The sequence below is a fragment of the Meriones unguiculatus genome, chromosome 3 (assembly GCF_030254825.1).
Source record: "Meriones unguiculatus strain TT.TT164.6M chromosome 3, Bangor_MerUng_6.1, whole genome shotgun sequence".
NCBI classification, from domain to species: Eukaryota; Metazoa; Chordata; class Mammalia; order Rodentia; family Muridae; genus Meriones; species Meriones unguiculatus.
In genome coordinates this window covers 52967801-52993029 of record NC_083351.1, presented here as the reverse complement: position 1 = coordinate 52993029, position 25229 = coordinate 52967801, and the positions used below count along the sequence as shown (strand labels likewise).

The 25229-nt window shown below is 43.6% G+C and overlaps 1 protein-coding gene across 3 annotated transcripts in view; it reads left to right on the top strand.

Moving 5' to 3' along the window:
• Creb5 (cAMP responsive element binding protein 5) overlaps positions 1-23936 on the top strand; it is a 393743-nt gene extending 369807 nt beyond the window's left edge. For all 3 annotated transcript variants that reach the window (XM_021647908.2, XM_060379986.1, XM_021647917.2), the window contains 4 exons: positions 5026-5349; positions 9200-9427; positions 16491-16599; positions 17408-23936. In XM_021647908.2, the coding sequence (XP_021503583.1) occupies positions 5026-5349; positions 9200-9427; positions 16491-16599; positions 17408-17571 (825 nt within the window). In that variant the 3' untranslated portion in view covers positions 17572-23936. The remainder of the gene's footprint in view (positions 1-5025; positions 5350-9199; positions 9428-16490; positions 16600-17407) is intronic.
• Positions 23937-25229: the final 1293 nt, after the last annotated feature.

The window sequence follows — 25229 nt, the reverse complement described above, 5'->3', positions numbered from 1 at the left end:
AGGAAGCCAACAGTGGCAATAACTGTGTTAAGTGTGAAATAGAAACACATATTTTGCCATATTTGTATGTAGCTAGATTTTTACTTGTGGTGAAAACTACATTTTGATGTGATCACATATCAAATGGCAGTTTGTAATTAAAAGCTTTCTAGAAAGAATGTTCCCACCTTGCCCACCCAGTTGAATTTCAAGTAAAGTTTAATAATCTGGCTTGGCTTTCCAAGGCTATGAGGCAAAGCATAGATGATCCACCTCACTGAAGGAGCTTTTGAATTACACAAATGTTTCTAATTGGCATGAGCAAGTTGCTAATGGGAGAAAGACCGCCTGGGGTGTGTGTGGGTGTGAGGGTGCAGTGCTTGTGTTATGTATACGGATGTGTGTATTCACACAAGCACACATTCCCACATGCTCGTGAGACTGACGACATGAATGTATCTGGAATTCACAAGATACGCTGTGATACAGAACTGAGCTAACGTCAGAGAGGAGCTGGCCCCTGGCATTCTACAGTGGCCACACTGAAATGGAGAGAGGTGGGCAGCTAGTTTCCTGCCAGGATTCAGTGCCAGGACAGCAGGCCCACACTCCCTCCAGGACAGCAAACATGCAGCTGGTGAACCACGCAGATAGAGAAAAGATGAATTGTGTGTCAGGATCCTCCATTCTCCCCAGATTCTCTCTCTCAAATGTACGATCGTAGTAGAAAACGACAGAAAGTCAACTGAATCTCCTTGTTCTCCCCTGCAGTCTCAGCTCAGTCCAGCTCCTTTTTTTAGAGATAAAAAAAAAAATCCGTTTATTTATTAATGTCCATCTTGCACTCTTGTCTTCCTGCATCTGACAGACTATTATTTACAACAAGAAACCTCTCGGCTTCAAAAAGAAAACTCATTCTGCAAAATACAGCTTGGACTCATTTGCTGGTCATTTATCATACCTCAGATGGTGGGGGTGCGTTTATCTATATTGGGGGTACTTTAACGGTTCACAGTGCATGTGTTCCCTTTGGCACCGGAATGTAGGAGAGGAGCCGTCCCATGACTTTAAGAACTGCCCCCAACTGGTCTGAAGTGGCATGGGTTGGGGGGGAGGGGACATGTGCAAAGCAGCTGCAGAACTGAATGCCTTCAACGCAATGGAGGCCGAGGGCTGGAGGGTAAACTCAGCCCAGGCCCAAAGGTTTCTAAGGGCCCCGAAGTCTTCTGCCATATCGTAGTGTATGTTTTCTCTCCGCTGGTTTTTTGAAAGCCCTGGTTTGATGTCTCTTCCATTTATTTTACACAGCAAATAACAAAGTGCCCAGTACAGTGCTGGCACAGAGTCAAAACCTAATAAATGTTTGCTGGGTGAATAAATAGTTAAATGGAATGTTATTAGCGTTGCTAGTGTTATTGCCTTGGCTTGGAACATGCAAGAACAGACTTGAGGCAATCAAGTAATTTCCCGTCACCGGTACAAGCTAATTATTTGAGAGATGAAGATCTGGTACACAGTATGTATTTGTCAGGCTCCATTTGCTCCCAATTAAAGGTGGGAAAGTCGGTTATGGCGTTGAAGAGACAATGCGATGACCCACTCCAGCGCAGCCTTTGAATTTTCCATGCCTGGATTCCAAGGACAGATGAAGACAGATTTACTGTGCACTCTCTATCAGACTTTTGCTTCGTTTGCTCTGCTGTTTTCTAGAGGGCAGGGTGGGTATGGAGAGAGCAGGTCCTTTGACATCACTTCTAGGGGTGCAGCTGCCTCCATGACTTCTGCTTACAAATATATCATCCTCCCAACAAAAACCATACGTGGTGTTCCAAGATAAGAATGCCACATTTCCGCCCTCAGCCTTGGAATGGTCACTCATTCGTTCATACATGAATTTCCTCTATAATTATGTATTGGTCTGTACTAAAGCTGAGACGTTAACACTTAACAAAATCCAAAGATGGTTCTATTATCCTGATCTGGGTGATCAATGGATATTGGTAGAATAATCGCAATAAAAATACATAGAAGTAGACCAGCATGGCTGTGCGGGGAGAGCTCGGGGCTGATGGTAAGCAAGTCTTCCACTGCAGGGCCTGGCCAAGGCTTACTGTATCCATTTGGTATGAGTGGATGTAAGAATAACTCCTCACAAATACAGAGAGGGAGAGAGACAGAGAGAGACAGAGAGGAGAGAGAAGATAGCCAGCCCTGATGGCCCTGTGCTGCAGGAGGTCCCCTAGAAATTCTCGGCAGCCGCTTCCCTTCCTCCTAGATAGAGTGCCTCCCATGTCCAGCTGCCTTCGGAGTGCCAGACAATTCTCTACTTTTGCAGCCTGCAGCATGGCCTCTACCTTGCCAAGTCTACTAGCCCTTCCTTCTCCTTTTGTCTTTCCTTTTGGTGATGGGGAAGTGCCACAACAGAGTTAATCCTTGCTTCCTGGAGTGGGTGAATGACATGGCTTCCCACACTCGCTTTCCCATTCAGAGAAAGGCACCTGCCTGTCACCAGCAGCCCGGCATAAGCATGTGCCTTCCCCTTCGCATTATCCCTGTAGTATTGTTCTGAAACCTAGGGACTTAATACTTACAAAACTCAGAGTGAGGTCAGGCCAGTGCTCAGTTAATGCTTGATCATTCGCATTAGCTACTTTGATGGATACAAAAGGGGCTAAAGTAATAAAAGGCAACATATTAAAAAAGCAAACAAACAAACCAAAAAAAACTCCAGTAGAAAGGGTTGGCACAAACACCCTAAATCATTGCCTGAGGCTACATGTCAGTGAAGAAGAGGAACAAAACTAGGGCAAAGGGGAGAACCTAAGCAAGTGGCTTTTACTTTTTTACAAGGACCCTTAAACCAGTTGAGTTTTTAAACTATGAAACTGCATGCAAACATGTGTGTGCATGTGTGCCTGCCTGTAACCCAGTCAGGCCTTAAACGTGAAAGCTTTCTCCCTCTTCCTTCTTAGTGCTAACACTACATGCACGGTTTATGTTTGTCTAATGAAACTTTAAAAGAAAAAAGAAAAAGAAAAGCGTAGAATTTTTCCATTGGCACTATTCAGTCAGTCAACTTAAATTAAAACACAACTTCAGCATCATCCTGTTCATACTTTTTTCCCCCTTTTAATTTCTGAAAGAGCATGCAGAGGCTTTCCACTCAAGGAAAGAAGTAGTCTCTGAACCGATTCATCCCAAATCAAACATTCATTATGCTTTCTGCTAGCACAATTATCCCACCTGCTCCTCCTGTTCTATGTATGCAAATGTGGGTTTCTGGAATGCTGCTCGCCCACCAGCACAAACACCACATCTGGCTCCAAGTGGCTGACTTCATTGCACTCTTAAGCATGGCTTAAATTTTTTATAATGAGCACTTTTTTTTTTTTTTTTTTTTTTTTTTACAAAAACAATGAGCTCATCTCTCAAGCACAGAGATGGGGGGTATCATTTCACGTTTCTGTTTAGTAGTAAACACATCACCCAAAGCCTAGGCTCTCCCAGGATGCAGGAAACTCACCTTCCTCCAGACTGTCCCTAGCAAGCCCTCTGCGTCCCAGCAGTGTCTGCTGCTCACTTTGAGAAGTCAGTAGACACAGTGGTGGCTGAATCACAACACAGAGAAGAGCTGTGGATGAGCTATATCAACACAGTATCAACCTGTCCTCTTTTTTTGGGGGGGTAATCTTTATGTTTAAATAAATTTTGGTTAGCTGAGTTGGTTGAGAAAACTGATGTGCTGGCTATAGTACTATGGCTTCTGTGCCCACCTAAAGGCGGTTCTTCTATATCTCATGATATTCAGTTCTGTCTGATAAGAGCACAAATCTGGAGAGGATTTGAGCCTCCTAGTTTTCATAAAGCCAATGTGAGTGAGTTTGCCAAGGAGACTCTCATGTCCTCTCAGGATTAACTACATTACACAGTATGTTTTAGCACACAGGATCCTCAGAATTAGGATAGCCTCCCACACAGAAAACAAAATTAAAGGACCTAGGTTAATAACTAGTAGCTGGCTGATCCTAGCCCATGGACCAAATCTCACACTGTGGTCTAACTTTGTATATCATAAGCTAAGAGTGAGTTTGACATTTTAAGTGATTAGATTAAAAAAAATCTAAAGAAAGAAAGTAAATAATATTCCATGTTATAAATATGAAATAAAATCCCCATTTCCTGTCTATAAATGAAGTTGCCTAGCAGAACAGTAAGCACATTCTCCACAGCTGCTTGGCAGTCAGGGTGGCTGGACCGAGGGTGAAGTTCACAGTGATGAAGCATCTGCCTGATAAAATGGGCTTGCCTGTGAGTTAGGTTCAGGGGGAAGCTACTGGTGTGATGATGGAAGTTTCTCAGTGGGCAGGGCCTGGACCATTGATTTGACCATCACAGAAGTCCATGCGCAATGCCACAGATCATTCTACCTTCCTCACTTCATACTTGAAGTAAGAAGAAACGTTTTACTGTGTGACAGAAAGACAGTTTTTCAGGAGGGTCAATGGACGTGCCATGGTAATATACACAGAAGAATTTTACACCGCCACAAATATGGCTAAGGCTGTTTTGAACTTTCAAACTAATAGTAGTAATTTCCCTGCATGCTAAAATGTGATATGCTCTCTTCCTTTCATCTTAGAAATTTCTTGACAGACAAAATCTTTTCTACTTGTGGTCTCTGCACACTGGTGAGGATAGGAGACCTCCAGTTAATGGCATTGTCATATAATGGTTTCATTTGGTTTGTACTTATATTTTGCTATCAATAAGACATGGTACAGTAGGAAATGCCTTTTAGAACATCTTGGTAGGATATCCTATGCATTTGTTGTAACAGTTGAGTTAACAGAACTAACAGTGACCCTCTTACCCATCCTAATACATTTAAAAAAAAAAAAAAGTAAAATTCTACACAGCTACCCATTCACAATAGCTGTGTAACAATCGTACCAAAAATATTGTAGAACTGAAAGTATCGTTTTGCTTCCGAATCCATACTGTGTGCACAACTGACCTCAGTTTCCCCCTTCTTTCGTTCCATTTCAGAGGCTGAAGGCCGCCTTGACTCACCACCCTGCTGCCATGTCAAATGGGAACATGAGCACCATCGGACACATGATGGAGATGAGGGGCTCCCGGCAAGACCAGACGCCTCACCACCACATGCACTCACACCCGCACCAGCACCAGACGCTGCCGCCCCACCACCCCTACCCGCACCAGCACCAGCACCCTGCACACCATCCCCACCCGCAGCCTCACCACCAGCAGAGCCACCCCCACCACCACTCCCATCCCCACCTTCACGCACACCCGGCACACCACCAGACCTCACCACACCCACCCCTGCACACCGGCAACCAGGCCCAGGTAGACTTTCCCCAGCCTTTCTCTGCTCTTCATGGCCTTGCTAACAGCGCTAACTCTGCAGTCACCTGTTGCTGCCTTGTCTGATAAGCCTGGGTACCCCCTCTGACATTCCGGGAGCTCTGTCCATCTCCTAGGAGGTGATTGTGAGCAATAAGACATGATTGGGTCAGAACTTCTATAAACAATGTAGTAAATTTTAGCTTCAGTATCTAGGGACAAATGAAAAGTTCCCCAAAACCTTTTGTTTGTTTGTTTGTTTGTTTGTTTGGCAAGTGTATCACAGAGTTCATTTTAAAAAAAATAGGTAATAGATAGGATTAAAAGAAACTTAAGCTCATGACAGGAGGAATAAATAAAGGAGCAGTTGAATTAACAGTTAGAAAGCTAAAGAGTAACCATCCCTGACGGAAAGAAGCTCACTAAGGAATGCAGGGGCGCAAGGTGCTGTAGAGATACCGAGAAGTGACTCATCTCTGAATGTGAAACAGTTTGGAGGAAGCAGAAAGGCAGCCAAGCTCTGCCGATGATCAGACCGAGAGAAAGGTCAAATCCCAGGGGGTGGGGGAGTCACCAGGGCTAGCCAGGAAGAGAACAAGCATGCAGACTGCACTTAAAGAGAGTTGGGGGACCAGGCAGACGTTATGTCACCCAAGCTCAAAAGACAAGCAAGGCCCTGTACAGGACTGGGCTTTCCTAAGCAGCTCCAAGAGTGCGGTGAGGCCCCGTGGGGCTTCGAGCAAGATGACCTTCACCAGTCTTCTCCACCCATGCCACACTGCCCAGTCCCAACCAGCTGGGTCAGAATGCTGCTGGGAGCAAGGGTCTGCCAAGGAATGCTTATTCACTCTCTCCTTTGCTGTCTGCCTCTGGAGGCAAGTGCTGAGAGCAGGCAGTGCTTTGAGCTCCCAAGTTCTCTGCCCTGACAAACCCAAGCAGGGAAAGGTAAGAAAGGGGTAGGGGCTTGCCCAGATGGCAGAAGCTATCCCTTACATTCACTTCTGCAAAGATCCTCAGTGGCGCCCTACACAGCAAGAAGAGCTGAGCTTCACAATGCAAAACCAGTTCTTTTCTTGACCGACTTGGGTCACTATAGACAGACAGGTTAGCCCCCCACAAGCCTCTGCTTTCAAAGAGGTGATCTTGATTGATTAAATTTACAGGCTCTCATGACTATGAAGTCACAGACGGTCTATAAAGGTTTTCAAAACATGTTAGCCAGGATCAATTCTAAACCCAAACGATTCAAAAGACATTCAGCAAGTAATTCAGTAATAAAACATTCCCCAGAGAACACTTTTATTCACATTTCAGTTAACAGTTGTACTGGGACATGCATCAGAAAGGAGAAAGAAAAGCATCTCAGACAATGGCAGTCGGTTCACTCTGTGTTGTTTCTGAAGTATAGGACATAAAGGTTTAGGCACATTTCTGGGCAAGTTATTTCAGAGGCAAGTTTACCAGTTTTTTAAATATGAAAGCCATTCATTAGCTAAGTGCCAATTAGCCAATTGCCCTGTTTCAAGTCAGTAAGTGCCCAATTGTATATGCAATTAGCTAATTGCTATTGTAATTAGCTGCACCCAGATTTTCATTTTTACATCCTATTCTAAAAAGAAAGACTCCATATCTGGAGATCATTTCACAGTATTCTAAAATACCACTCTTAGGTTATATGCAGATGGCTCATTACTGACAAGATCTTGTCAAGTTCTTCAGTTGTATGATCATCTGAACAGTAAGTACAGAGATCTCTGAAGGCCCTTCTAAGTCTGAGAGTCTAAGTCAATCTGGGACAAATTCTGCCTTCTTCAAATTGTTGTTCATTATTTTTGATCAAAATTTGCAAAGCAAAACCTGCCAGGAGATTTCTATCCAGAACATAAGATGCTGAGTCACAGTAATTAACAGGGATGCAGGTTTTGGTTTTAGGCTGTCTCTTCAAATTCTCCCAGCTTCCTTTGAGTCCCATGATTTTCCTGCACAATGTAGGCATCAGTTCAGAATCCTGGTGATACTTGATGCTCATTGGGAACATTTCTTAACCAATATTCCCCCAGGCCAAGCCCTGGGCCTGTACTGGTCCTGAATTCATCCTTGCACACAGGATGAAGGTTCAAGGAATGTATCTGAGCATAAGGTTGATTAGAGTTAGGGGAGCAGGACATGGCATTGAGAAGTCCTTGCTGTAAAGAATAAAACCCAGCTTTGCTTAATTCCATCTTGTATAGGACCAATATAGTAAGAGATCTCACAAAAGGAGAGTAGATGTGAAAACAGCCCCGCAGCAAAAGCCGGCATGCTTGCTCCTGCTGCCTAATTCTGCAGCAGCTGGCTCAGGGGGTCAGTGTTTGAAATGACAGTTTGCTACATCTTGGCCAATGGCAAAGATTATGTCATCGGCAGCCACCCAGTGAGTAAGACCTTAGAAAAGTAATTTATTTTGTTATTCCTCTGTGGTTGGGCGGAAAGGAATTGTCAATAAAGAGTTTCAGAAAATGTCTTTGCTTTAGATAAAATTACTGAGATGCAGTCTGACCGACCTCCTGAGCCTGATTCTTTTACAGTTAGTCATAGAAGGTTTGACAGAGTTTAGGATGGAGATACATCACCATCATTCAGCTGATGTCAACCCACAGTCACTATTAGCGCAATTACAGTCATTCTGATTGATTTCAATCATAGAGTTGGAATGTGCTAGAAAAGGGTTTTGAGCTTCGCTTTTGAAAACTCTTTGCCTGTTATTTCTATGGGTTAAATGTCTCTTGTAAAACAACTTTATAGGCATTACAACTGTAAACCTGGGTGACTGAGAAACAGGAGAGGGAGGAAGGAGTGAAGTGCATTAGCGAAAGCAGTAGCTGTCCAGACATATAAAGAGAGAGTCATAGAAATTTCACAAGGGACTGTGTGTCTGCCTCTTAGAGGGAACTAAAGCTGTCTGTGTGGGGGTCTCCCACCTTCCCATGTTTTGGAGTCCCACATAGACCTTATGAGGAGTCTGTAAGCTTAGTAAAACTTTTTAATAAAGTATATGACCACTCCTAGGATTTCCTTATAATGTAGGTATCTGTTAGGCAACCTGTCCTCACTGTCTCATAGGTTCTGTGTGTAAGCGAGAAGAGGGCTGGCAACAATGGCTAGCTGCTCCAAGGCCCTGCCCCGAGTCACTAGAAGACTCGCCCGGAACTCTATCCCTTTAATCAGAGCCCTGAGGACCTTGCAGGCCACACCCATCTGGCTTCTGTGGGTTCAGTTAGCCCTAGGTATTAGATTGAACAGGAAATAGGACCCCAGCTGCCTTCTGAATCTGCAGGGCTCTTCTATAGGAGTCCGGAGGTGACATTATCCCAGAAATGTGCTCCATTGATGCAATTTTAAACACATTTGGAAGTAAAAGAGCCTATAATCTGCCATAACATTTTCTGGGAAAACCAAAACCAAACCAAACCAACAAACATTATTATAACAGTAGCCTTGGCTGCACTTGTCTCAACCCAGTAGCTATCCACTACCAATTTCATGTTCTTTAAACTGTCTGAAATAAAACATTTTCGATACCTGTAGGAGAAACAAATGCTTCCCTCCCCCCATGATTCTCCAAATGTCCCCCCAGGGAAAAAGTCACCTTCTTGTGTCACCGGGCCCAAACACATGGACTGTAGTTCAATGACTGCTGCTCTCACAAGTGTGATTTCATTGCTTATTTCATTCACTTGAGAGCAAGTTTCATGTGCTTACTAAAAAGCAACTGGCTTCCTGAGCTTTGCTCTTGTGACACTGGTTTGGGAATTTTCTTCACCCAACTTGCTCTTCCCTGTCCCCATCAGTTCCTCCCTCTCCTTCCCCTCAGGTCTCACCAGCCACACAACAGATGCAGCCAACACAGACAATACAACCGCCCCAGCCCACAGGGGGACGCCGGCGAAGGGTGGTGGATGAGGACCCAGATGAGAGGCGGAGGAAATTTCTGGAAAGGAACCGGGCCGCCGCCACCCGCTGCAGACAGAAGAGGAAGGTCTGGGTGATGTCACTGGAAAAGAAAGCAGAGGAGCTTACCCAGACAAACATGCAGCTTCAGGTGAGGCCCCAGCCTTTCCCCAGGCCTTGTCACAGCTGGCGTTTCCTGCCTTGCAACTTGTTGACCCTACCACACACCTCGCCTCAGAGGAACCCCAGGCCCTCTCATCTAGCATCATTAAGCAGTCCTCCCACGAGAGATGAGGGACGCATGGGATCAAGCACAGAAGCAGGGCTTTTAGCCTGAGTTCAGTGGCTACTGGTTGCGTTGAAGCTGTCTGGCTCTCGGTTTCTGGGGAACGACTTCACAGAGTTGGAGGGAAGGTGTGGATTGATGTGCCTGCGCAGTTAGCTAGGACCCTGGCAGCGAATGCTCTTCATCTGGAAGCCATCGGGTGTCCACCAGGCACACACCCGATTGCCTGTAGTTTTGTTTTTTTAAGGGAAGACTATTTTATGTCTCTTTGTTTGGTTTGGGTGCTCTAAAAGTATAGGCATGTCTTCATCTTGGTTCCAAACTCAGCAAGATTGGAATCTTGTGTGATTTTGCTTTCCAGGGGTGGCTTAGCTGGGAACATCTTTAAAGAAGCTGTTTCTGGGATTGTCCTGGGTGAAGAGGGAAGTAAGCAATGTGCCGGGTTCTCTGGAGAACTCTCCAGAGAAAATGGCAGTTACGTTGACATATGATGAACAGCTTCAGGGACCTTGGGAAGAATTTTAGCTATAACCAGCTCCTCCCAGAGCTGAGAGGATCCCATGGTTGTTCATAAGGAAGGGGGTAAGGTAACCTGAATAGAAAGGCAATAAGTAATTAATATTCTCACTAACCTGCTCTCAGAACATTTACAGTCAGATTTTATTTTATTTTATCTTATCTTATTTTATGTTTAGACGGACTCTCATGTAGCCCACTCTGGTCTTAAACTTGCTGAGTGTGAAAGGATGACATTGAACCTCTGATCCCCTTGCCCCTAGCTGGAGAGTGCAGGCCTTCAAGGCACGTGACATCAGGCTTAATTTTATGGGATGCTGGGATCAAGGCTTCACAAATGCTAGGCAGTCCCTCTGTCCACTCACTGAGCTACGTCCCCAGCCAACAGTGCACCCTTTTGAAGGAGCCCTTGGAATGTCAAACCCCAGTGCCCTTGTGTTGTGAATTGCATTAAATGAAAAGGATTCGTGGCATCCAGTGTACAAATGAAAAGTCTGCAAAGGAAGATTGGTGTATCCATGGGCTGAATTCCATAACTTACGAGCATTTGTCTCACCCTGACCCAAATGTGTAACTCTTTTGTGATAGACATGATGAAGTTATAAAACGTGCAGCTTACATAAAGTAAGATCATAACACAGTTCATGCCTGTAGTACGGGATGATGTCTCGCGGCACCTCCTTCCCATTGGTTAGTCCCTGTTCTAGCATAGGATATGCATGCTCTAGAATCATTGAACACGCTCCCTATCTCTAGAGTGTCCACAGACACAGATGCCTAACCAGCTGGGCAGGGCTTGTATTTCAGAGGACCAAACCACAGAGCAGTGTCTGGAGCTAAATACTTTCAAATCTACTGCCATACCCAGGCAGGGCAGAACAGTCTGTGAGAAACTTTTAGTGGGAATGTGGATAAGCATTTTAGCATTCAAGGTTACACTTTCACATTGACATGTGTTAAAAACGTTATTGGGAGATGGAGAAATGGCTTAGCACTTAAGAGCACTTGCTGTTCTTACAGAGAACCCAAGTTTGGTTCTCAGCATCCATAGAGAGTGGTTTGTAGCTGCCTGTGCCTCCACTTCCAGGGCATCCTAACCTCTTTGGGTACACATGACATACATTCACAAAGAAATACATATACATCTAAATTTTTAAAAATTAAAGCATGTTCTGCAAAGATGTTAAATGAGTGAACGCTCTGGACTGTTGGACCCAGCACACATTGTGATATTGGCTGAGCAATGATTAAAGTAAGAACCTTCAGCTGTTGAGGCCTGCAGGAGGATGGTGGAGACCCAAGGGGTTTCCAATTTGGGCGCTCTTAACTCTGGGAATCTTTGTTTCCTCCTGTGTAATGTAGGCTGTTTCACAGCATCTTTGGCTTCTACATACTAGAATCAGGAGTAAACCCCTCCCTCAGTTATGACAACCACAACATCTCCAGACACTGCCAATGGCCCCCTGTTTGGAGCAGAGAGTGTGGTAGGACAAAAATCATCTTTGATTGAGTGCAAGTTCCTTAAAACAGAGTAGTGAATAACCAGCAGACACAGCATCAGATACAAGACTTTCAGTAAGGGGAAATTAAAATGAGTCCTTGCACATTTACTCCAGGACCTTTACTGAGACGAGCCCTAGCAGAGAGCCACACAGAAAGATGTGTTTTAGGTCAGTTGTGTCTGTGGCTTGACATACATTCACTTAAGAAGGCTTTCAAAAAGCGTTCAAGGTACAGTTACCCTTTACTAGACACTAATTCACTGTGTGCACGCGCTTAGTATTTTAGGTCCCGAATAGCTAAGACGGCCAAGAAAAAGAGGTACGAAGCATTAAAAACTGGAGTTAAAAAAAAAAAAATCTCAGCCTTAGGGAGTCCATGCTGCAGACACCGGTATCTTTTGGTAAGAAAAGTGATACAGAGAGGGGAACTATCTGTGAGACCACCTACTGATGCTTGCTGCAAAGGGACAGAAGCCACTGCAGTCCCCTACTGTGTGCTGTGAATCGTGCTCCGGGATGCAGAAGAGGATGTCACAGCCTCAGCTACCTTTGAATGACCCTCTTCCACTCACTGTCAAAAGAAAAAGGTGTCTCTCCTGAGGCTGGTTCCACAGGCCAAATTTTAAGTAAACAGAAAGAGAAGGTGCTAAGCAAACAAACTTGGGCCAAGGAGAATATCCCAGGTCCGAGTGGCCGGCCGCCACTTCTGAGTTGTTTTCCAAAACAGAACCTTCTAGCTAGGCTGCTGCAGAGCCTACGATTGGAAAAACAAGACCCAGAAAAACAAAACACAGACCCCAGTCTGCTTGTTCAGTTTCACAGCAAATCTCTACCTGAGATGTCAACACAGACATAGGATTAAGAGAAACTATCCCAATCTGACATTTTACTATATGGAGAAACTGAGGTTTGGGGAGATAAGGCATCACCTCAAATGTCATACAACCAGCAAGTATGAGGGTGAGGATTTGAGCAACTCATCTGTTGCTCTAAGCCACTGCTTTGATATCTTTCATTCTGTGATGCCTGAGGAGTGGCAGCTTGCTGCTAATGTGGCACTCCTAGGTCGCTTGCACTCAGTGGGGATATGGAAATCATCTGGTCACCCACTAAAGTAATTGCTTTTCCTTTTTAGTACAAAGACACATGGTCCAAGTTGATGCTGAAATTTTAGACACACGAACCCAGGTCTGCGACTTGGCAAGGGAGCGGGCCAGATGGAAACTGTTGCTTGACAAATTGAAAGTCCTTTGTTTCAGAGGGACCAAACCTGCTCTCAGCTAATCTGAAAAAGGGGTAGGACACTGGGGCCTTTGTGATAATTATGGTTTTGGCACAAACTCCAGCTTATACCAAAAAGCATTGTGGATTTGTCATATAACAAAAATGACATCACCAAAGCCCCAAACTGTAAATGTGCCTGTCAGGGAATTCTGAACGTGCTGTTTAAAGGATGTTATTGCAGCGTGGAACACTCGATGTGATCCCTACTTCACCCCCTGACAGATTTATGGGTTTAAAAACACGTCAATGTGACAGGATCCCCCTCTTACCATCATTATCTAAACAACTAACTGCTTTAAGACTAGCAGCCCCAAATTCATTCAACAACGAAAAAAGGAAAGGATCAACTGGAGAATGTGTGTTTGTTATTTACACTTTGTTTTTAAACACTATTTCTATATGAGCACCTAGAAACAGTGCTCATACAACAAAGGTGTTGCTCAGCCAACAGAGGTGAACTTCAAAGATGATTTTTTTTTCTCAATTCATAAAGTGAGGAAAAAGCCTCCTACAGTTCTGGCTTTTATTTCCCTGCTGAACTTCCAGGCCAAATTTGACTCCTTTCATGCATTTTTGGAACATTTGCTATCTGGTTTTTCTCCTGCAAAATGAATTCAAGGTGATTCTAGTCCTCTTACGTTGAAAAAGGTTTTGGCTAGCGGCAACGTGCAGTGTTTGTGTATTTGCTGCTGTGGATTGGGCTCCTGTGGAGCTGCAGTCCTGAGATGCCATGGCATGCCTGGGCAGCATCCCATCTAGCCTCCTTTCCCCAGGACAGCAGCTCTTGACCTTTGTCAAGTTAAAGGGCCCTTGTGACATCTGACAGAGGCTTCAGAGACTCTTTCTCCATATGAGAGCATATGTTCTCTCTGATAAGAAGCTGTGGCTGCTGCCCTGTGATTTCCACTGGTAAGATCTAGTCATACAAGAGGTGCTGAAGATGGCTTCCTCATGAGACACAAGGCTTGGAGTATAAACATCTGTGAGAATACCCAAGACATTTCACTGGCAAATGAAGATCAGGACCAACTCCTTCATTTGACAGTCAAGGGTTTGGGTTTCTCAATAGAAAAGCAGCACAAAATCACTCTAGAATGAGAAGCTGTCTCTTCTGGGAAGAACTAAGCTCGTCCAACCATCTTGGTTTGGACATTGGTGGGATGATTTGGAAAGTCAGCCCCCACCACTGTCCTCATTTTGTTTGGTTTTGCAGTGATGGAGATGCAGCATGGCGCCTTGTCCATGCCAAACGAGCACTGTACCACTGGGCCACACCTTCAGCCCCTCAACACCCCCCTCCATTATTCTCAACCCTAGGAGCAAGCTGCTTTTCCTTTTTCCTGGGAAATTCCTGTGCATGCATTTCAAGGCTCTTATTCTCCTCTGCATCAGAGTAATAGGTTTTGAAGTCAGGGACCGCTTGCATCTCTCCGTTAATGTTGTTAACGGTGTCCACTTCTCAACTACAAACATGGCCAGACAACACAGTCAATTACTGTCATCAGAAATATGTATGTATTCAAAGATATCCTTAAAGGATGGTCGGCTTATAAAACACTGAGTTCCCACATGCTTTCAGATACACTTTATTTTTTTTTTATATAAAAGTGAATGTTTTCCCTACATGTAGGTCTATGCAGTACATACATGCCTAGTGAGTACCCATGGAGATCGAAAGGGACACTGTTAAATTCTCTGGAACTGGAGTTATAGATGGTTGTGAGCTACCATGTGGGTACAAACCAGCTACAATGTGGAACTAGGTCCTCTCCAAGAACAGCAAGTGCTGCTAACCACTAAGCCACCTCCAGGCCTGATTCCTATACCCTTACAGAGCTTTGCCACTCGAGACCTTAGTTCCTCTACGTGCAGCATTGTGGTTCATTAGTGAAGTATTTTGCTTTTTATGGACAAAATGATGCTGTCATATAATTGCATACAGTTTTAGTGATAGGCACGAATGTTTATGCTGTTTTATAGTAAAATTGCTTTGTGAAAGCAAACAGTATGTGGTAAAAGAGTTTGGGATGTGCTCCAGGGATGTGGAAAGCTAGTGAAAGGCATTATTGGTGTTCCAAAGCAATGGACACACCATAGCTAGAGCTTAAATGCTTCCTATACAGGGTCACCGACCAGGACACAGTGGGGAAAGAAATAAAACCTAAATTCACCCTCTCCAAGATGGCCACCATCCCTCCAAAAAGATTGCTTTCTAATTCAAGAAGTGTCAGGGAAGCAAAAAAAAATCCAGTTTGGTTTTGTTTGCTAATTTTAAAATTGCATTCACTTATGGTGGGGTATGCGTGTGCCATGTCACACATGTGGAGGTCAGAGGGCAAACTGTCGTCATTGACGCTCTCCCTCTACCGTGTGCATCCTGGAGACTGAGCTCTAACATTAGCCTCAGCGGCAGGTACCTTGACCCACTGAGCTGTCTCACAGACCCCCTAGGTTTGACTTTTATACTTTGCTAGTTGTTTTCTGGGCCACAGTAGAGGAGTATGAGTTCTCCGTGATCTAAGTGTTATCATCTGCACCATCTGCAGCTGAGGTCGTCTTGCTAGGGTGTCGGGAATGTGTGTTCAGACAAGCATCCCTGCCTAAGTAGACAAGTGCTGGGGCAGTTTATCTTGCTGTGTGCGTTTACAAACATATGCATATAACAGTTCTCTGTTTCAGCTTGAGGGGTTTCATTTTTAAGTAGCTATTTAAGACTATAGAACAGTCCACAGGTGACTTTCTCTATACTATTTTAAAAACAGGAAAACTTGGTGTAGGGAAACAAAGAATATTATTTTAGCATCATAGTTCGGTTATAGTTCAAAGAAGAGTTGGTTGAAGGCTGGTGTGAATTTCCCTGTAAAATAAAGTTGTCCACTGGGCCCGGAATTGCCAAAAGTCACTTTGGGCTATGGACGTGAAAGGTACTTTTGCCTTCATAGAACTCTCTGGTTTAAGAGCAATTTTCCTGTACTATTAAGTGGTTTATTCATAGTTAAGTGGATGTCTCTCATTATTGTGTGCTCTGGAGGATACCGGGGAAAGCTTTTGTAGATGAGACCTTTGGTACTTCGTTGGCGCTGCCACTTGGAGTGCAGTTGATCCAATGTTCCAGATGCATTTGAAAATGGGAGATACTCATTGAAAAACAAAAACGGTCTCACATTTTTCAAATAGCTTCTAGACTTCTAGGAACTTAACTTTCTAGGTTATTCGTACCTGGAAAGGCAAGTTCGTATCATTGGTGTCACCTAGTACCATTTTTGACTCTGTCTTCCAAATGCTCTAAACAGCGGAGGTTAACAAGATTGTGTCATTGTTCTCGGATTGCATGGCTATAGGGCTGTAACCTACCTCCAGAGCCTATGCTTAAAGGGTGCAGTATGTTTTTTTATAAGTAGGGTTCCGTTCTTGAGTTAAACTCTGGACTCTTCCAAAGCCCCATAACAAGTAAGAGGGCCAAATTGAAGGAAAGCTTCAAGGCTCAGATCAGTCCCTCGAAATATCATTCTCAATGTCATTTGGTCACAAACAGTAAAGACTGATAATTTTGTTTTTGGAAGTGGATGTGACTCTGTGTTTGCTTTCTTTGGTCTTCTCAATGTAGTTTTAATATGTCTTCCCAGAATGAAGTGTCCATGTTGAAAAACGAAGTAGCCCAGCTGAAACAGTTGTTGTTAACACATAAAGACTGCCCGATAACAGCCATGCAAAAAGAATCACAAGGATATTTAAGTAAGTCACTCTTTTATTCTTTAGAAGCCACTTTTTTTTTTTTTGTCACTAATTTTGCACTTAATTTCGTTAAGACGGAAAAGCACAGCATAGGTTGCGCAGCCATCTTTCCTGGCCTCTTTCCAAAACCATGCCTGAGACTTCCTGATACTCTCTGGCCTTCCCTCCACTGGCATTTCACATTACCAACTTCCAGCTTTGTAGCCAGAAACTAGTCTGTGGGGGTCCAATTATTAGTGGCCTCTTTGTCCTCCTGAGAGACTTTCAGTCTGGGAGGTAGCAATTGGTGAATTGCTTCCTCCCAGGGTCGCAGGAGACACTGCATGCTGCCCACCAGGCTGGAAAGCTCCTGGTACCCCCACCCCCATTTGAGTTTTCCCCTCAGGCAAAGTGGGGGCCCCCTCTCCCTGCCTCCACTTCCTACACCTCGATTGTCAGTAGACTAAATGCTAGTTGAATAAGGGATGGCGGGAGAAACAGTGATTCGTGGCTGAAGGTCAATTTGTTTTCAAATAATTTTTTAGATTGAGCAACACAGATTCTCCCAGCACATGTGAGTATTTTTCCACATTTAATGTACGAATGGCTATCTGAACACACAAGATGGGGAAGTTTACATGCCAAGACTCAAGTGCACGGGGTCGTCTTACTGATGGGGAAAGTTTTGGGAGGCTTAGCTTGGTGACTTCAGTTTAAAACAAAGAAAATGTGATACAAAGCAAATGCCTAGCAGCATTTGTGTTTGTTCCTGAGGAGATTTCCCTCAAGAAAGAGCTATATTTGTGGGCGTGTCTGTGCTCTCTCCTAGGTCCAGAGAGCAGCCCTCCCGCGAGCCCTGTCCCGGCCTGCTCCCAGCAGCAAGTCATCCAGCACAACACCATCACTACATCCTCCTCGGTCAGCGAGGTCGTGGGGAGCTCCACCCTCAGCCAGCTCACTACTCACAGAACAGACCTGAATCCCATTCTTTAAAAGGCAGTGGTCAGACCTGGCCTCCGAGAAAGGCAGCAGGTCAGACCGGCCCTCGAGAAGAGCCGTAGCATGCCATACATCCTTTCTCCAAAGGGCATTTTTAGAATTAACTCAGACCTGGAAGACGCCTCAGCCCTTCAAAGACTGGCTTTCATTTTTATAGTTATTATGGAAATGTTGTCTTTTATACTTAGTTATATAAGAAAAAGGGAGTTATGCAATGAATATCCATCTATCAGCTTGGGAAGCGCATTGGTGCTTTTCTCCAGTTTTCTGGTACCAGGTTCTTGTTTATAAACGGAACCTTTCCTGTATATAGCCATGGTTTCCTTCTTACTGGTCCAACCCCTTGCCTGGAACAAGGAATCTTCTTAACTACAGCTTTTAGCCAAAATGAGGTATACTTCAATGTTAAGTGCGATGGATCCACAGTAACTGGGTGGGAAATCTGATGATGTCGTAAGTCATGCTGAGTTCATACTGCGATGTCACCAGAATCTCACATAAACACATGGGCCTTCCTGAAATTTTTTTTTTCTCTTGCTAGAAAAAAAGAAAGCATGGTCCGTCGATGTCCCAAAAAAGCCACCAAGCATCTCAGGCCCTCTTCTCTTGCTCTTGTCCACCCTCTCAGATGTTCAATACTCTTCTCCATGACTACCTTCCTGGATCCCTTGTTTACTCTCTGTTTTGACCTTCTTCTGCCTTTTCCACTTTAGCTTTGCATGTGAAGAAGATAATGTTTAAAGAAGAGAAAAAGCAAACCTTGAAACTGTGGACCTAGCCATTGCTTGATTTGAGTTTAACTCACAGCTGGAGTTCATTCAACTCTTACCTTTCCGCAAAGCAGTAACCAGGAGATGCTTAATGTGCTTGATTTAATGTTTTTAATAACCACAGCAAATAAAAGGTGGTTTGGTTATAGCTGAAGCACTGTTGAATGCCAGCTGTGGAGACACTAGGGAAGGGGACTTTGTGAGCCCCAACTGTGAAAATTCAAATTAGGATGTGGGCTCTCACATCACACCCTGGAATTACAACTTGCTTCTATAGCCTGTCTATAATGTTCAAAAATCCTGTACTATAAAAATTCTGCACTATATAATAGTTCAGAAGGGCTCTGTTCAAGACACAGATCACATTGTTCAATCATCAGCTGCTAATAGCCTAAGATTTATTATTATTATTATTATTTTTTCTTAAGCCTATGGAACCAGCTCTGCTGTTCTGGTGGGCAGAAGCATACTCAGATCTGGAGAAACAGAGAGGAAGCAAGACCAGTGTTTCTGCAGGGTGCTCTTGGCCTGCCAGATGGTCACAGACTCTGGCTGCTGACCGAGTCCCGCAGAGAGAGCCAGGCTGGTGCACTCATCTGGATAGTTGTGATTTATGTTTTCAGCAATTTCCATGGACTTGCCCATTATGAAAAGCAGATCAAACCCAAACCACAGTTGTGCCTCCTTGAAATAAGCCATTCTCCTCTGCTAGTGTTTTCATACCATGTTTCACAAATACTAGGAGCTAGTATTTCTCACTAGCAGTGTAGGCATATGCTGGTGTTTCATCTCTGCCCAAATACTTCACCTCCTAACGTGTGTATCTGTGTGTGTGTGTGTGTGTGTGTGTGTGTGTGTGTGTGTGCACTCACGTGGGTGTGTATGGCTGAGGGTGTGTGTGTGTGTTTCTGAACAGTGTAGGTTTTAAAAGAACAGTATTTTGCAAAAGCTGTCACTTTTATAAGAGTTCAGTAAAGGAAGGATGTACTTTTTTGCTCACTATAGTTTAAAAATTCTATTTTAGAGGAAGAAAAAAAAGAAAATATGAGGGCTCTGAAGCATGATTTTTATAACTAGTTTCAGTTTTATCTAATAATTTCCTTTAAAAATCAATAATTATCAGCAATTTTTTCCATGTATGTTGTGCTTTCGAGAGGCAAGTTTGGCTCTTCAGTAAAGCTTAAGGACATACGGCCTAAGAATCAAAAACAAATGCAAAAAAAAAAAGTAAAAAGAAGAAAAAAGAAAGAAAAATGAAAAGAAAAGAAAGAAGTTTGAGTGAAGAAAATTTTCTATTGTATTTTAGGAAAGTGTATCATTTTCAAGTATTTTAAATACTGAATTAATATTGTTATTATTATTATTATAATTATTATTTTGTAATTCCAGCAGTAACAAAATGGTTTAAGCTAACTGGCCTTCCAAGAAATGCTTAAGCCTTAGATTTAAAAGAAGTTAACATTCATAGCTCTGGTTTGAAATCAAAAGTAATTTTCTGCAAGATTCCTTCTTTAGACCAGGTAGGTGTTCAGTTCCCCTCAAAAGACAAGGGGTGCAAATTGAAGTGGCGGAGCTTGTAGCTTTTATCTTATGCTTGTGTTGAGTGAACAGGACCCTTGCCTCTTTGCCTGCATGTATAGCACCTGAAGAAATGGAGGGTTTTTTTGTTTTTGTTTTTTAATCCACTAATAATACCACAATGTCCAGGGAGTGCTCCACCACTAAAATAATGCTGTTAGGTTGACCCCTGTCCCGTCTCTCCACTGAAATAGTTAGCTGTTAAACTGGCTACCTTTGCAGTTAAGAACTTGACTGAGTTTTCTTAATTCAGTAACTGGACAGCTTGACTGGTGTGCGTTATTTATAGCTCAATTATGTCTGTTTTTTATGCTAAGTAGGCACGCCACCACACACAGCAAACCTTTCTCAACATGTAATTAGAATAAACCGCCTTCTTGCTGTGTGCGGGGCCTTTGGTGTGTTTGTTTGCAGTATGGCTACAGTGAGGGTGCCAGCTTGGCCACTGTTCTAACTTCTTGGTGAAACCTAACTCCTGCTTTATCCCTAGTAGAGATCCCACAATAAAGGCCCATCCTTCCCCAGATCGCAGAGTCTGCCTGAAATGACCCTGCGCTGCCTGCCATAAGCCGGCCACTCTGGGAGAGCGTCCTTCTTAGTTCCTTGTAATTGTCTTCTCCTAGCCAGTTACCATGTCAGCAGTGCAGGCTTTTGAGAGCCAATGGTAACGGCCTTCAGAGCCCCCATCCACAGGAGGGAAGGAGAGTCCCGGCAGCACCGTCCCTCCTTCCTCCTGTGTGACTCCGTTATCACAGGATCTGCTTCTCCAGTCCCTGCCAGCCACCTGGGCACTTCTCCAGGACCTCCCAGCCTAGTGTGCCAACAGCTGGTAACTCAGTACACCTCACTCACCTAGATAAAGGCATCGCACGCTAATTGTTTCCCCGTGACACCTTTCTCAATCAGTAATGCTGGCACAGAGAGATGGAAAGTCCCAGTCCCGGATGAATATGCTAATCTCAAAGCGAGATGTGGAATTAGATGTGGTCTCCTGGGGACCCTAGCCCTACGTTCCCCACCCTCACGTCAACGCGTGCGGTCACACCATCTTAACACAACCTGTGGGCGACAGGTTGGTATGCGTCTTAAGAATCGGGGTGACTTGCTCAGCCAGCGCTCCTTGGAGCTCAGCTAGCTAAAATGCAGTGCATATTCCGAGAGAGACGGCTGTGGGGGATGTTCAGGTGACTGTTGCCTGCTCTGAAAGCAAATTATAGTGGCTTGGAGTTTGCCGTTAAAATCATAAACCAGCTTCAAAAAACAAAAAGCAAAAAACCCAGCCCTTAACTGGGATTGTTTTTAAGCACCAGTAACATCTATAACACTAGCCTTTCAGTTAGGATAGAATGTCCTCCTTTTTGAGTAATAAAACCATCTAAGAGAATATATATGTATGTATGTACAGTGGGATTCAAGGACCAAAGCGAAATTTGAACAGGAATCTATTAATTTAGAATTTATAAGATATTTATTAATAAATGTTATTTTAAACATTCCATTTGAACAGTATTCTTCTGTAGGCTCTGTGTGTCTTGAAAATGTTAGTTCATAATAGCCCGCCCTAGTTAGGGTGCCATTTTTCAGGGTCTTGGATGGCTATTTTTATCACTTGCTGGAAGCCCATGCTTAGATCTCTGTGCATCTTCTAAGGCTTGTTTACTTGTCTGTGAGCTATTGGTTAATCTACAGTCTGAGCAAGATTTTTTAAACAGACAAACATTTATTTCTTCTTTTTATTTTTAAAGTAAGCTCTTCCGTTTAGGAAGCAAATTCAACTAAAGGGTATCAGTGATGAGAAACAGAACTGTTTTTTGTTTGTTTGTTTGTTTGTTTAATAACATAAAATGCCTTCTTCCCTACTTCTCTTCACTGTGCGCCCATCTCCAAGAACACCTTGCACTACTCAGCTCCCTGGAGCTGCCTGGCCCCTCCCTGAACAATGTGCAGCAGCTTTAAGCCTTTCAAACTTTCCCCTCCCCCACCCCATTGTATCTGAAGGGAAAAGGAATCACTTTCCCAGGATAGATCTGTGCCTATGCAACAGCAGTGATTTAGAACCTCTTTTCTGCTTTTTTAAAATAATTTATATTTTAAAGTTGCACTTTAGCTCTTTGAACCCCTTCCATATCTCTGCTTCTCCATCTAACCTCTTTCTTGAACTTCAACTTGCCTTGGCTTTCCCCTTTACAACTGTTTTGTGAAGGCTCTGTGCTGCACCATTTCAAATGCCTTCCAGAAAATTTACACCGACAGAGTGTGTGCGCACTCCCTCCTAGTGTAGCTAAGCAGCGCTTCTCACAGCCTCGTGAAGCCTGCCGAAGAAGAGCCAACACAGTATGATTTGCCCCCTTGATTGCTTTCTTCCTTGCGTGGTTTTGAAAATTGTGATATTATGCAATGGATGTGAGGCGGCGTATGAGTTTCCTATCTCATCCTCTAAACCAAAGTGTCCTGAATAAGCCAGGAGACTTATCCCCACGTGTGCCATGATGCGCGCCTCATTGTTGCCAGCCATCGTCTTTCCAAGGCTGCGGAGGAAAGAGTGGCACTGTCCTCCCATTTCTGAGTCTCAAAAATACAATGTTGCCTTGTGGCATGATTAAGGACAGCACCTCTGTTTTATAATTAGAGTCTAAGGGAGGATCAGAAAACATAGGAGCAATAAACTTACAAGTAAAAATCCTATACCAAAACACTCATAGAACTTTTCAAATCTGCCTGTTTCATGGTGTCGTGACAACAGAAATGTGTCCCTGTGTTCAAAGTCTCTTGTTATTCTTTGTGGAATTTTTCAGTGATGTAATGCTTGTAGCCAAATTGCTTAAAGAGTGTTTATATATTTTTTCCTTATAAATCATCTATTTTTTTTGAAAAAGAAAAACCTATTTAACTGCAAACTGAAGATAAGGTAAAGCCAATTTGCCAGCATTTGTTCAGACATTAATACCATTAAGTGGCCCTCTGATACCTTTCCAAGCTGATCATCAGAAAGGAATCAATAATCAACTGCTATATTTAAAGCAAGTTAAAGAATCCAGCTCACCGGAAGCCAGGGCCTAGGAAGCTCTCCCTTCACCATTTAAGGTTCTCCTGCCTTGGGGTTCATATCCTAGAACTTTACAGGAATTAAAAAAAACAAAACATGAAATCATTTCACCTCGTATTGAAAAAATGTGAGACCTGAATAAATTGGCTTTAAATATATCATTAAAATCTTCCACACACTCAGTGCATTACATTCTCACTTGCTCCTTTAGCATGCCCACACTGCCGAAAATGCAAGTAGTGATGCCCCAATGCAGGGAGTTAGGAGAAAGGACCCCTCATTAGCAGCTGTGGGCAAGACGACCTGCCTACCCCTTCCCTTCCAAGATCTGTGCTAATCTCATCTGCCTCACAGAGACAGACGCTGCCTTTGAGGATGGTCTCTGAGTTTAAAAAAGAAGTTTGAAATGTCCTCCATAGAAAGTACACAATACTTGGGATCTTCTGAAAAGACTCCCAAATAATGGCCCTATTCAAACATAATGTTCTGGGACAATTGGAATAGAAACATTGTCCAAAAATATAATAGAAAAATGAAACTTAGCACTGTGTAAAGTAAGTGTTGACTGAAACACCTCCTCCCTGGAAAAAAAAAGGTGCCGTCACTTTAAGTTCTGGACTTGGGGTTGTTTGTCATTGTAAACAGCAAAGCCTTTGTGTTTGTGTGTATGTCTATAAAGCAACCACCTTCCAATTGGAGGGAGAAAGAAACCTTGCGGGGGTGCATATGTCATATGTGTAAATATTTGCTGCATCATTTTAATGTGTTTAATTTTTCTGTTTAGCTTTTGTTGCCTTGTGAACACATTTATTGTTACCAGTGGACAATGAGTTCATTAAGACTGTTCGACTAGGTCAGATTTTTACTTCTCTTTCTAGCAAGAAGAGACAAGATTTTGTGCATTTGTACAAATGTTAATAATATCACTGCAATTCCAGTATAATAAAGCACTCAAATGCAAATAATGTGCGTAAATTTTGTATGATGAAATTTCTCCTTGGTGATGATGGTGTCCATTCTTCACACTGTCTCAGTACTTCCTGGTAAGCCAAGGCTTACCCCCAAAGGTCACCATTGCCTGGGGACAATCTAGGTAAGGATTTCTTCTTGCTAGAGTGTCTCTGCATGCTGGCTTCTCAGCTGAGAACACTGGGCCACAGATTCTTACTGGCATGACTATGCATATAGTTCACTAAGGGAGGTGGAGCCTTTCAGATCTTAACACCATCCATCCAAAGTTCACACTCCAGTTATGCTGAAGAACCAAGAAGCCACTTTTGGCCCTGTGGAAGTTCTTCCCTTGCCCTCTCCCTGAGTGTGGCAACAGCTCCTTGAAGTGATCTAGATGGCTCCCTCCTTCCCTCCTTACACAGGGCCTTTATTCTTCTTTTATTCTTTTTAAATAATCCTCTTTCCTCTTACTTGGTCTTCTCATGCTTATTACATTTCCTTAGACCCGTGGGGCACTAAACCATGGAGGCTGTCTGAATTCTTCCATAAATCCCGTAAAACCAATACTACTGCAGTACAGGCCCTCTAGGCTCTGAAAGCCTCCCTCCCTCTGCTTGCATGTTCTCAGGACAAGAGATGCCCGTTCTCCTCATTGGTCAGAAGGAAGAACGCAGTCCATTTATTATTTTCACTCAGTTCTCATCAAGGTAGAAAGTTGATAGTTCATATTGCATTTAGATGGTCCATTATGACTTCATTTTCATTCTCTTAAATGGAGCATTTGTTGTGCAAACCTGGTTTACCAGCTTTGATCTTGATTTACCTTCTAGACAGAGTAGGTTTACTTAAAGAGGAGGAGCCCTTCCAGAAAGACTCAAATGATGAGAGTCACTGGACACATGTGAAAAGGATCACACAACAGCCAACCAAGTTCTTATCAGGAGGCTTCTGGGAAGGCAATACTGTCTTGTTCTATGTGTGTCTGTGGATACGTGTCCCATTCTTCTCTGTGTCCGGTCCTCTTTTTGTGTCCACTGCTTTTTTGGCTCAGTCACTTCTACTGTTCCACCAGAAGCATATTCACAGCCTCTCAATGCAAACCCCCAAAAGGAGTTCATGATGCTGCCATCTTTCTACCCCTGGTCTCAGAGAAGGAGCCTGGATCAACATGCTAGACCAGGGTTTTTCCTTATCAGCTCTATCTTGGGAAGCTGGGTGATGGGGCTTGAATCTCTGACTTCTGGGGGTGGAGAAAGAATGTTGATTTAGAGAAAACCACTGATATTTCAAGAAGTACCTTGTCGAAA